Source organism: Coturnix japonica, chromosome 1, assembly GCF_001577835.2.
Source record: "Coturnix japonica isolate 7356 chromosome 1, Coturnix japonica 2.1, whole genome shotgun sequence".
NCBI classification, from domain to species: domain Eukaryota; kingdom Metazoa; phylum Chordata; class Aves; order Galliformes; family Phasianidae; genus Coturnix; species Coturnix japonica.
In genome coordinates, this window is record NC_029516.1 from 75,479,664 (window position 1) to 75,492,375 (window position 12,712).

At 47.4% G+C, this 12,712-nt stretch overlaps 1 protein-coding gene across 2 annotated transcripts in view; it reads right to left on the reverse strand.

Moving 5' to 3' along the window:
- Positions 1–260: 260 nt before the first annotated feature.
- The window catches only part of COL8A1 (collagen type VIII alpha 1 chain), an 82,445-nt gene continuing 69,993 nt past the window's right edge, over positions 261–12,712 (reverse strand). For both annotated transcript variants that reach the window (XM_015876563.2, XM_032447671.1), the window contains 2 exons: positions 4,926–5,244; positions 261–3,821 (listed from right to left, as the gene is read on the reverse strand). In XM_015876563.2, the coding sequence (XP_015732049.1) occupies positions 1,915–3,821; positions 4,926–5,241 (2,223 nt within the window). In that variant the 5' untranslated portion in view covers positions 5,242–5,244 and the 3' untranslated portion in view covers positions 261–1,914. The remainder of the gene's footprint in view (positions 3,822–4,925; positions 5,245–12,712) is intronic.

A 12,712-nucleotide genomic window follows, 5' to 3' on the forward strand; every position in this document is an offset into this window, starting at 1 on the left:
ATCTCTCTGCTCCCCTCCTCTCATACCCCCATGCCTTTTTTGGCAGCAGTCCTTCCCAGTGCTGTCCGAGCTCTAACCCTGCTGTGTGCTGAGTAAGCTGTGCCACCACGGGGGAGCTGGAGGAAAATCAGTCCTTGAGGCCTGGCTCATGAAGTTAGTGGGTTGAACGTTCCTTCTAACAACCTTGTTTAAATGAAGAGAGGATACTTTTTCCTTTTTCTTTCTTTCTTTCTTTTTTTTTTTTTTTTAAAGATATTTAATAAGATATATTTATTTATTTATTTATTTTTTCAAATCAGTACAAAAATTTTAAATACAAAATTATTTGCTTTTGACATATCTCATATATTCTGGAAACATACCAAAGTCACCAGTGGCTGGTAAGCTGTCCGTCTGTTCCTGCCAACGTTCCATAAAATTTCTGAGATAAAGCACCACATTATATCACTGGAGTCCTTAGTCAATGTCAGACTGCATTAAACTCTGTATTTAAATAACAGTAATGCCAGTTAAATCCAATTTTAGTTCTGCGTGAAAAAAATCTAGTTCATTTCTGAATCAAAAGCAGTAGCATTAGCTAAGACATGGAGGAAGTGAGGAGCAGTTAACTCTTTCAACTAACGTAGGTGTGTGATGTGCAGCACTGTACAGGGAAACACAGAGAAGGACACTGTCATTTCTTAAATTAATACTCTTGAGGTGAGATTAGCACCATTGATGAACAGACAGTTCTTGCATAAGAGTCGCTTTTCCCAGATACAGATAAGATTGAGGCCTGCAGATTCTCCTAGACAATTGGTAGCGTATAAATAGGGACTGGAAATCAGCCGCTAGATAAAATGAAATTCTCGGATAAATCTGCGTGATCAGCATTGTGGATAAGGTTATTGGTTGATCTCAGGCGATGAGTTAATTGGTTAATTAGCAAACAGAGCTACTTCTGCTTCGCCTAGTCATGGAAGAGTAAACAGATTCCGTTTTGGTCTGAGTGGCAGAATACGTGTCCTTTCACAAGCTGGACAAACTGCAGGTTTATAGCACCAGTATGGGAATCTATGCTAATTTATACCACTGCATTGCCACGTGGCGGACAATATGTCTTAATCACGTGGCATAATGCAAACAGTCAAGTCCTTAACGTTTTCTCTGACCTACCGCATCTGCTTCAACAGTGCGAGTACAGGATGGAGGCTTTTTGAAGGTGCTGTGGTGTTTGGAGGGGAACCCAGCACCTGCTGGAATAAAGTGGCGTGCTGAGTCCAGAGACCCCTGGAGTCAGCTGTAAGGGAACGGTTCTGCTGTCACTATTCCTTTTCCATAATAAACAGATTGTTTAAAAAAAAACAAAAACAAAAACAAACCTGCAGGTATATCTTACATAGAGGGAAGAGAGGGAAAGCTCTCCAGTAAGAGAACCTCTGCTTGTCAGGCAGCCCCGCTGTCAAAAAAACACCACCACCACCACCAAAATCCCCTAAAACAAATAACAAGCCACTCTTTTTTTCCATGTAATTTGAGACTGACCTGCTCTGTTTTCAGTCACTGTTTTTCATCTCATAACTATGATCAACGCATCAGTCAAATACACAACAGGAGTGAGTGACATAATCTGATTTGAACCTTAGTATTGCATTATTGTGATGAAATGAAGCATGGCATCACAGGAATATATAATGTACAGCTAATATGTCCCCCTTGGGTGCGAAACAACTGCTTATGAACCTGATACACGCCTTTAAATATGTTCACCACACTTTTTTTCTTTTTTAATATCTAGCTGTGCATGTTAAAATTCATATTATTTTTTTTTTAACAAAATGGTCCAAAACGGTCATTAAATGCATCTTTTGTGGTATAAGAGTTTGAAGCGGAGAAGAAAGGTTTAGATTTGTGTGTGTGTGTCTGGTTTGTGTTCTACATGGGATACAATAAATATCCTGAAAAAGATGAGTGAACGTATTGCCCGGCGTAGAGTCCTGCTGCCTGCTCAGATGGCATTTGAACGTAAACCTTGTCTCCGTGCATCAGCTGAACGACAGCACTCCCAGAGGCTTGGTCCAGGAAGCCCTTCTTGTACTCATCGTAGGTGTACATCAGCGGCTCGTTGTTCTTGAACAAAGCCACCCAGACACTCGCGCCTTTACAGTGAACGTGGTAGGCAAAGTAGTAGATCCCAGGGATCTCACAGGTAAAGATCCCTGTTGCAGGGTTGTAGTTCTGCCGGCCGTTGTAGAGGAGCTTGTCGAACTTCACGGGCACACCGACCCGGGGGAAGGGTGTGAGGAGCTCTGCCGTGAATGCAGGCATCTCATAGACAGCACCGCCGGCCTTGCCCTTCTTGCCTGCATAGCCGTAGGGGGGCTTGAGGCCATCTATCCCTGGCCCCACCTCGGGCAGGTACTGTCCCGCAGCCGGTGGAGTTGGGGGGATGACTACTGGGGGTCCAGGTGGCCCAGGGGGACCAGGAGGCCCCTGGAGACCTGGCTGGCCAGGAGGACCAAGTGCCCCAGGCTTCCCTGGAGGGCCCTGCAGCCCTGCGGCCCCAGGTTTTCCCACACCAGGAAAGCCAGGAGGACCGGGTTGGCCAGGCTCCCCCTTTGCCCCTGGCAGCCCTGGGGGACCAATAGGGCCACTGGGCCCTGCGATGCCAGGGATACCTGAGGGGCCCTGAAGGCCCTGGGCACCAGGCAGCCCTGGCTCACCTTTTGGCCCTACAAGCCCCGGGACACCTGGCAGTCCCGGCAAGCCCTTGTGCCCTGCTTCTCCCTTGGGCCCAGTGGGGCCTGGCAGCCCCCTCAGCCCAGGGGCTCCCACTTCCCCAGGAAAGCCTGGCTTCCCTGGAAACCCCTGAAGTCCTGGTTCTCCTTTGGGCCCCACTGGTCCTGGTGGCCCCACAGCGCCGCCTTCTCCTTTGGGTCCTGGGAAACCAACTGCACCAGGGGGGCCCATGATGCCTGGAAGGCCTGGTTGGCCTGGCTCCCCTGGTGGTCCCCCCATGCCTGGAGGCCCTGCATGGCCTTTCTCTCCTTTGGGTCCCAGAGGACCAGGCAGGCCACCTACCCCACGCTCACCTTTGGGGCCGGGGAAGCCTGGCTTACCAACCCCGGGGAGACCAGGAGGGCCTGGCAAGCCTGGCAAGCCTTGCTCCCCTTTGCCACCTGGGAAACCTGGCTGGCCAGGGATGCCATCTTGGCCAGGTTTGCCAACGCCAGGCAGGCCAGGAGGTCCTTGCATCCCAGGGACTCCTGGAGGTCCCTGCAGCCCTAGCTCACCTGGGGGACCAGGCTTGCCCACAGGGCCCTGAGGGCCAGGGAACCCCACCATACCTGGCTTCCCCACTCCTGGCAGACCCACTGGGCCAGGGGGACCGGGCAGGCCAGGTGGGCCCTTCAGCCCTGGCAAACCTGGGATCCCAACACCCTTCTCCCCTTTTGGACCAGGGATCCCAGGGACCCCTGGGGGCCCTTTCATCCCAGGTTCACCCTTTGGTCCTGGCTGTCCCTGCAATCCCGGAGCACCTGCCTTCCCTATTCCTGGGAGTCCATGAGGTCCTGGTGGTCCCTGTGGCCCCGGTATCCCCATGGGCCCAACCTCTCCTTTCGGCCCCATCTCCCCTCTTGGCCCAGGTGGTCCCATCACCCCTGGTTTCCCAGGCATCCCTGGCAAACCCGGCTTCCCAATTCCTGGATATCCTTGTGGACCCGGTTTTCCTTTGGCTCCTGGCACGCCATGACCTGGTAATCCTGGTGGCCCTGGTGGTCCTCTTGGTCCAGGCTCTCCAGGGGGACCTTGCTCACCCCTCAAGCTGCGCATGGGTATTTCTGGGTGGGAGAAGATAGAAAAAGGAAAAGGTAGGAGTGGGAATGGATTCACAACTCTTGAAAAACACAAAGGCAACTTTGAACTGAGCGTGCTTCATATGGTACCTCTTGGTTTTGTGGTAGCTAGGAAAGTCCAGAAAATTACTGGCTGATGTTTGCAATTAAGAGGATGTTCTTGCCGTTTTGCTTACTTCCAACTTGTGTGTGTTTCTGTTTATATGAAAGAATTGTGTTGCATCCTCTTTTCTCTCTCTCTCTCTCTCTTTTTATTTTTCTTTTCCTCACATAAGAGCCATTTAATAGCATTTTCCATGTGTACAATACTAAGCTGAGAAATCTGACTTCTCTCCTGTATTACTGTAGACTAACTTGTGAGTTTCAGAAGGACACAGAAGCTGCGGGGTGTGACTGTGTGGTAGGAATAGTTTTGGCATAAGAATACTATTGCTGGAAGGGCAGGATCAAAAATACATAAGGTTGTATTGGTCAGAAATGTATGCATTGGTACGACTGCATTTTCACCAAGGCTTTAGCTCCCTTTAAGATGTTAATGGAAACCTGCAGCCTCACTCAGCATTGCTAAGCTCTCAAAAGTTTTTGGTGTGGGCATGGCTAGTTAGAGCTCACTCTAAACACTTCACAAAATGCTTTATATTATTTCAAACCATGTTTTTATTTGTGTACATGATCATGCAGCATTTCAGGTGAAGGTGGTACCACCTGGGAGTGGTTATGCTTGGGTCTGGTTTCTTTTTCGTTCTATACTGGAAGAAGTGAAAGGTTTGGGGTTCAATTAAAGGAGAGAAGAGGTTTCAGGGCAAAAGATTTGACTGGATCTCTTTCTGGAGATTGCTCCTTTGTGGAGTTTCTACAGTGAGCCTTAACCAATGTTAATTGGTGAGCATCTTGACTGTGAGCCTCAACATTGGTGAGTCTTTCCTATATAACCTCTGGCTATCCATCTACTTTACCTTTGTATAATTACAGCTATACAGTAAGAAATGCAAATCTACACCACATCCAGCTGACGGCAGCCCACTCACCCATGGCCAAACACTGATGTGTGGAGTGTGACAGGGCCAGGCTGGTGAGGAACATGCCTACCTTTTTCTTTCTTGGGAGCCATGTCCTTGCCAAGCATTGGCACCTGGGGAACCTCCTTCATGTACTGAGGCAGGTGGGGATACTCCTTGCCACCATATTGCATGTGTGGTACCTCCTTGCCCATGTGCTGCATCGGGATGCCTTCCTTGCCCAGCGGCATGTGAGGTACTTGTTGTCCGAGGGCTTGGTACTGGGGCACCTGGGGTGGCAGCTGCTTGATTCCATAGTAGACACCACCCTGAGTGGTCCTCACCAGCTGCAGGGAAATGGCAACAGCCACTGCCAGCAGCTGTGTGGGAGTGAGCAGCACGGCCATCGCCTGTGGGAAAACAGAAAAAAATCACAGTTGGCAGAGATTGTTTTCTGCTGTTATGAAGGTTTTGGACCATGTAGTGACATCTTGCTTAATTCTTTGTTTTGCTCCTGTTCTGAGTTCTCTATTAATTTGCATCTGGAGAAGGGCCTGCTCTTATAGAGCGTTATCCCTCACCTAGGAGGGTAACAAAGATGATGGGGGACCTGGAGCATTTCCCTTATGAGGAAAGACTGAGAGACCTGGGACTCTTTTGTCTGGAGAAGGCTGAGAGGGTATCTCAGCACTGTTTATAAACATCTGAAGTGCAGGAGTCAAATGAATGGGGCCAAGCACTGTTCAGTGGTGCCCAGTGGCAGGACAAGGAGCAACAGGCACAAACTGGAACACAGGAAATCCCATACAAACACTGGGAAGGACTTCTGTACTGTGAGGGTGCTGGAGCTGTGCACAGGCTGCCCACAGAGGTGGCAGAGTCTCCTCTGGAGATATTCTTACCCTGTCTGGACACTTTCCTATGCAACCTGATGTAGGCAACCTGCTTTAGCAGGGGGGTTGGTTGGACTCAGTGACCTCTAGAGGACCCTTCCAACCCCTGTGACTGTGAGCTGTGATTCTGCCATTTCCCTATGTCTGCTCTTCAGGAAGCTTTGCTCTCCGTCGATGTTGTCACTGTTGTCACGTTAAAACAAACCAGCGTTAATACTTTCGGTAACGATCCGAAGCAGACAAAGCAAACCGCATTAGTCAGAACGGAGGGCAAACGAGCCGGAGAAGCAGCGACGTACAGGCGAACTAACGCTAGGTGGAGCGGACGTCCCACGGCTGCCCTCCGCGTGGCGAGGAAAGCGGAGTGCGGAAGCTCTGGGGTTGCTTTGCAGCTCAGCATCAAAGCCTCAAGCAGCTGAACGCTGTGACCACGAGCCCTGGCCGCGTGCAAGGCCATCCTGCACCGGGGCAGCGGCTGGGGGTCGTCTGGGACTTTGAGCTGCGCACATGGCCCATAGAGACCTGCTTGGAGGGGTCTTCCGTTGGCCTTTTTCTGTTCCTTTCTATACCACAGCTAGTAACTATCCTCCATCTACCTGCTGCCTCGGTGAGCAAAGAGCACTCTCTGTTGTTGGAGAGCGTGCAGCTCTGCCGGGGTTTGCTCTGGATGAAAAGCATTGCTGGTGTGATGGGAAAATCGCCGCAGAAGCTTTTGAAGAAAAGCAGTACAAGGTGCGGGATAATTTGAGACTGTTGTTGAAACCTAAAAGTATGAAGGGCAGGGCGGCTTTGGAAGAATGAGCTTATTAAATTAGTGTTTTTGGCTACTTTGCTCTCCTGGTGGCCAATGTTTCATTTTTTATTTTTTCTTTCAAAAGGGAAAAAGAAAAAAAAGAAAAAGATTGCTTTGGTGGAATTAGTGGAGAGGGAAAGAGGTAAAATTCCTTTGGACTTAATTTTTCTTTTTGTTTTTATTGCAAGATGTGGTTTTTGTGTGCGAGTGGGAGCCATTTGAAGTAATGGAAGTAAATTCTTGCGGGGAGGCACCAGTCTGTCCACGGTGTAGAGAGAGAACTGAACCTCTCTGTGCTTGCCACCGAGCACTGACCACACCAAACCTCTCGCAGTGCACCTGCAGGCATGAATGTGCACACGTGAGGACCTTTTATGTGCCTGCTTGTGTGGAAGCTCTGAGGGCGATCCAACCAGAGCTTTGAGAGATAGGAAGGCTCTAGAGATGAGGTGACCTCACTACATCTGCGCTTCCTTTCAAGTCTTTGACTCATCATAACCAAAACAGCGTGGCCTGGAAATGACAGATTGCTTCTGATCTATTGACTTTGGCTGGGGCCGGTGGCTGTGGAGTGGAAAGTAGGGGGTGTATTTACTGAGTGACCTTGGGCCCCATGAGCCTTGGCTGACATCACTGTGGGAGGAGGTCAGCGTCTCCCCGGTGGCCTCACGCATGCTGTCGGGGTCTTGGATCCACTGCAGGAACCTGGGAAGGGGCTGTGCTGGTTGGTGGCCATGCAGCTCCCACAGGAGAAAGGGTCAGGCAAAATTAGCCTTGATGAGCATGATGAAGCCATGTGTTTGACTGCTACTGCAAAGCACCTCTCAGCTGCTAGGAAGCTATTAGCACCTTTAAGTGCCTAAAAGCTTCTAAAGACCCTGGTCTTGGTTTTTACATAAGTGTGTAGATCCTAACTGTTGGTTAGGTCCATTGGTGTGTACGAATAGCAAAAGCAGTGTGGTACATCATTTTGCTCCTGTCATTCAGATAGTAAATATTTTGCTTTAACTAGGGTGGGGCAAGCAACTGGAAGGCAAAGGAAAATCATCCCAAGTCACAATATTTAACTGCTTGTGTGCGAACGCATGTGGGTCACTCTGTGGGTGAGAGAGTGTCCATGGAAAAAAGAGGAAAGCATTTTTATGGGCAAAGCTCAAGTGAGAACATTTCTCAATAATCTCTTTGGTAGAGCTTTTCTCCTGAGAAAGCTGGGGGCCTCCCTTAGGCTGTTTGTGTTTGTCAGCAGAAACTGAAGACAAAACAAAATGTACCAGCACTCATAATTCTTATATTAGTGTGAAGAAATAATGGCTGTTTAGCCTAATTGGGTGAAGAATGTATGGAAAGAGTGATGCCCGTCTAGACTTGGAATCATAGGTGGTCTCGCAAAGGGTGGAAACCGGACCTTGATTAATCAGTTGTGACAGGGAAATGACTGCTTTGCAATCAATTTTTGGGTTACATATGATTTACCAGTGTCTCATGATCTGTAGGACATCTGTCCCAAGACTAGTTCTACTGGCTTAAATTGCCAAGATGATTTTGAGCTTCTGGGTTTCTCCAAACTGCACAATCAAAACTGTATCACGGTGACCTGAACTCTTCTGCCCTGGGGTCCATTCCATGGTGGAGCTGTGGGGACCTGCTCCCCACTGCACCAAGGGCATGGGCTGACCATTGCTTAGATTGCCATGTGGACATGACTGCTGGAAACTCACAAAGTAGGCGTCCTGATGTCTCTGGGTGGTTGGCACCCAGAGGAGCGCTACTGAAAATATTTGGTGCCAAAAAGCTGCATTCTCCACAATGTTTTTTTTGGCTTGAGATCAAGAGTGGTTAGGAACTTCTAGCTACTTCAGGATTATCCTTGATAACTAATCACATTACCAAGCATTTACAGCGGTGTACTCAGGGATGGCTCCTGTCCTGGGAACTGGGGGTTCCAATCCCACCTGGGAGCTCCTGAACCTCACCCGAGTCTCTCCCTGTCTGCAGAGGAACACAGGGACAGCAGAAAGCCATGGAAGCAGCCATTGTTTCAAGAGTGAGGAGTAGCACAGCTGTGTGGCAGAGCACTAGTAGGTTCAGAGGCACAGCAGATCTCCCCCTTAGCTCCCAGCTCATAGACAGAGGTAAGTGGCAGCTGGTGCTGAGCCAAAAAGAGGCTCACCACAGGTGGTAGCCATTTGCTTTCTGTTTTCATTTCTGATGTTGCACTGGTAACTAAAAACCTATGCTTCTACCATGTTGTGTGACTTTGTTCCTTTAACCTCTGGGTTACCTGCAAGCATGTGGATACCTCCTCTAGCTAGCTTTCTTCTGAGAAATGCATCACAAAATGACAAGAGTAGCCACTAGAGCTTTAGATAGGGTGGTTGCTCAGCACCAGGGAATGGCTGGGGTGAGTGCCACTCACTAAACAACGCTTTATGTCACTTGGACAGCTATTTTCACATTTGCAAACAAACTAATTAAACCTCTAATTTAAAGTTTCTTTTTGAATTCTTAGTCACAACCCACATGTAAACAGGAAGGACAACAAAATGCAGCTTGGCACAAAAATTCCCTTCAAACTTCCAGAACACAAATTCAGGCTCACTCTGCCAATTTAATCTTAAACCTTATTTTTTTTTGCAATAGAGAGCATGAAGGAGCTGGGGAAGTGACCCCGTCCATGGGCTCCATTGCACTGCCAGGAGGATAGAGCTCTTTTATGCCAGGCTTGGAGTGTCCTTTACCATGTTGCTTCTGACAGTGTTCAGTGTTACTTGGGACAGCAATGCCTGGTTCTTGTGGGTGTAGAGTTTACCTTGCTGAAGGGCCTGAGTACTCAGCAGGGAAGACCAGTCATGGCAAACTGGTGTTTGTTGAATGTGGTCCTGCATTCTTGTCTCCTGTGAGATTCTCCCACAAAGATCAGGTTTGTTTGGTTTTGTTGGTTTTTTTTGCCTCCCTCCTTTTCACTGCCCCCTTCAAGGACTCAAAGTAGTGTTGAGTGTTTGTGCTCTGCTTGGGTAACTGAGAAACAGCTATTGTTCAGTATGTTAAAAATAAATCGTTTTGCTGAAGGTCTACAAACTGCAGCTGATTACCACATGGTATTTAGTAAATCTAAGACAGTCATACCATGGATTGTCACAATAAACATTTTTGAATGCACACATGCATAAACTTGCTGCGAGTGGGGAGTACTCAATACGTGGCAGATGCTGTTTCTGTCTTTTTTAAAAAAAAATGATGCCTAAAGTTGCTTTCCTGGAGAAGCGTGAAAACATCTCAGTAAATGGTTTAGTCTTAATAACAGATAATCATCTATAAGCTGCCTTTTGCTTCATGGTAATTACATGATCTCTTCTCTCAGCGCCTGGGGATATTTCCATTTATTCATTTGTAAATCCATTCCAAAAATGAAGCAACCGTTCTGCTCCAATCTTCTTCCAAGCAGATTTGTGTATGTGCTCAGGCTGGATAGTGAGCTGGCTATCTGAATGGAAATGGCACCCTTTAACTGACCCCTTTCCTACTTTCAAACAACTTACATTTGTGTGTGTATGTCTATAGCTACACATATAGTATTTGTCTACCTGCAGACAGGTCTGTGTGCATTTGTGTGAAAGCACATCCTTTGATTGGAAGCAGCAGATGGGAAGGGGAAGTGAGGCCATATAGACCTCACTGTATTGTCCTCAGTCTTCTCTGTGAACCTGGAGGGAGGACCAGTTTAGGGGAATGTTAACAGAAAAGCGTGTGACTGTAATTATGGGATTAGAATTAATTATGGGTTGGATTTAGCAAAGACCTGCATTTGAATACATTTTCCTGCCATGTATAATGCGCTTGAATCCTCTGTCTAATGTTCTCTTCTGAACCATTTGCCTGTAGTCATGGACACATGGCTTTGATGGAGACACCTTCACCACTGGCCACACTGCCACCCCATAATGCATGCCCACACACAGAGTGATCAAATCCTGATGCTGCTTGTGTGCTTATCAGCTCCGGTCACCCTCCTGGTGCACTGCCCAACACAGGCTGAACCTCACACCATTACTGGCCACAAAACAGCCTCCATTTTCATCTGCTCTTGGTTTTACTTCATCCCTCATGAGGTTCTAATAGCATGCAGGAAAAACTCCCCAGATTGTAGTGATTTGCAAGGTGTTCCTTAGTATTTCAGTATTTTAATACAAGACAATCCCTCTAACAGTCCTGCTATGAATTGTACTCACTGTAAGAGGTGAAAGAGTTTTACAGATTGGTGTCTTTCTGTTCAGCCAGCTGCAGTTGACAGGGGCTCTGATATGTGCCCCAGCTCAGCTGACTGTGGATCTGATGCTGGTCTTGTTCTGTGGGTTGGCTATGAAGTAGAGGGGTAGAGGGGTGGAATGCTCCATTGTATCAGGTGTGTGAGTAGGCAGAGAGAGGCAGGAGGCTGTTCCCAGCTCTGGCAATGAAATTGAATTAAATGTGACCCGAATCTTCACCCAAACATAACTGGTCAAGAGTCTCCTCAGGGTTATCTGCTGGTTTTACTCTCAGAGAACTTTTAGTTGCTCATTTGATGAATGGAAGTATTGTACTAAAAGTAGGAAAATCAAAATATATTCTTTGTGAAGGTGCATTGATTCCTACAGAGGCAAACAAGGCTCAGCTAAGGGCACATGTGTATTCAACATAGACTGGTTTAAGATGTTCTCTTGTGACTCTGAGAAGACTGCTTAGAGGGGTAGCCTGTTACGAGCTAGCAGCTCTCAATGATTTTAGGAAAGCCAGTCTGCATGTGTAAAAAAAAGGAAGTGGATTAGTCTCTGCTATCAGTGACAAAACAGAGGTTTCTTAGAAGTTTAGACCTGTAACTCTCCTCTTCACCCTTCCTCTTTTTGGCATTTCACGTAGATTATGATTAAGTTTGAGCATTTTCCAGTGGTCTAAATGGGAGCCATTAACATAAAAAGGTGTCAACATCATGAAATCTCACAGAGTGTCTAACTCTGGGTACGGTATTCTTTGATTAAAGCCTTAAAAGCCAATTATATGCCGGGCTGCATTAAAAGAGGAGTGGCCAGCAGGGAGAGGGTAGTTATTGTCCCCTTCTATTCAGCTCTTATGAGGTCCCATCTGCAATACTGTATCCAGGCCTGGGGCCCCCAGCATGGAAAGGACATGGAACTCTTGGAGCATATCCAGAGAAGGGCCACTAAGATGATCAGAAGGCTGGAGCACCTCTCCTGTGAGGAAGGGTTGAGGGAACTGGGCTTGTTTAGCTTGGAGAAGAGAAGGCTCAAGGAAGGCCTCATTGTGACCTTCCAGGAGCATATAAGCAGGAGGGGGGATGGCTGTTTATGAGGGTGGACAGTGATAAGACAAGGAGGAATGGTTTTAAAATGAGACAGGGGAGGTTTAGGTTAGATATTAGGAGGAAGTTTTTCACTCAGAGGGTGGTGACGCACTGGATCAGGTTGCCCAAGGAGGCTGTGGATGCCCCATCCCTGGAGGCATTCAAGGCCAGGCTGGATGTGGCTCTGGGCAGCCTGGTCTGCTGGTTGGTGACCCTGCACATAGCAGGGGGTTGAAACTGTATTGTGGTCCTTTTCAACCGAGGCCATTCTATGATTCTTTGTTACAGAGAAGCTTCATTTTATGTGTCCCTTCCCACTGATTACACTGTAATCTTTGCAGCTTGCATTTACTATAACAGTCCTGGAGTTCTTGAACTCTAAAGTCAGAAATCTGTGCAGGACTGAAGTATTTGGCTTGATTCATCTGAAGCAATTTATTGTTCTCTGTGACTCCTGTTGCAATCCTGTGGCCTTATACAGCCTTCTTGCCATAAAATTTGCTTGACTCCCTCTTTCTGAAACTAACAAAGCACAGTATTGCCTGTTCACTTCCCTACTTCAGTGGTATACAGAATATTTTTTCTTTGCTCTTGCCCTCATGCTTTTTCATAATTTTTTCTTTCTGTATAAAAGCAAAAGGCTTTGGAGACCCCATTTTGGAGACAAATTGTTACCACTTGCAATATTTCCCTTTGCTCTGCTTTGATGAGCCTGTCAAGGGACAGATCAGCTCTTCTCTCCCTTGTTCTTTTTTGTTGTGTTATGATTTTACAGTACTTCAGAACCCCAAAGTCCCAGTCCAAGGGAGATATGAAAACAATAAGAAATGTCTGTAAAATCTTTTTCTTGAAAA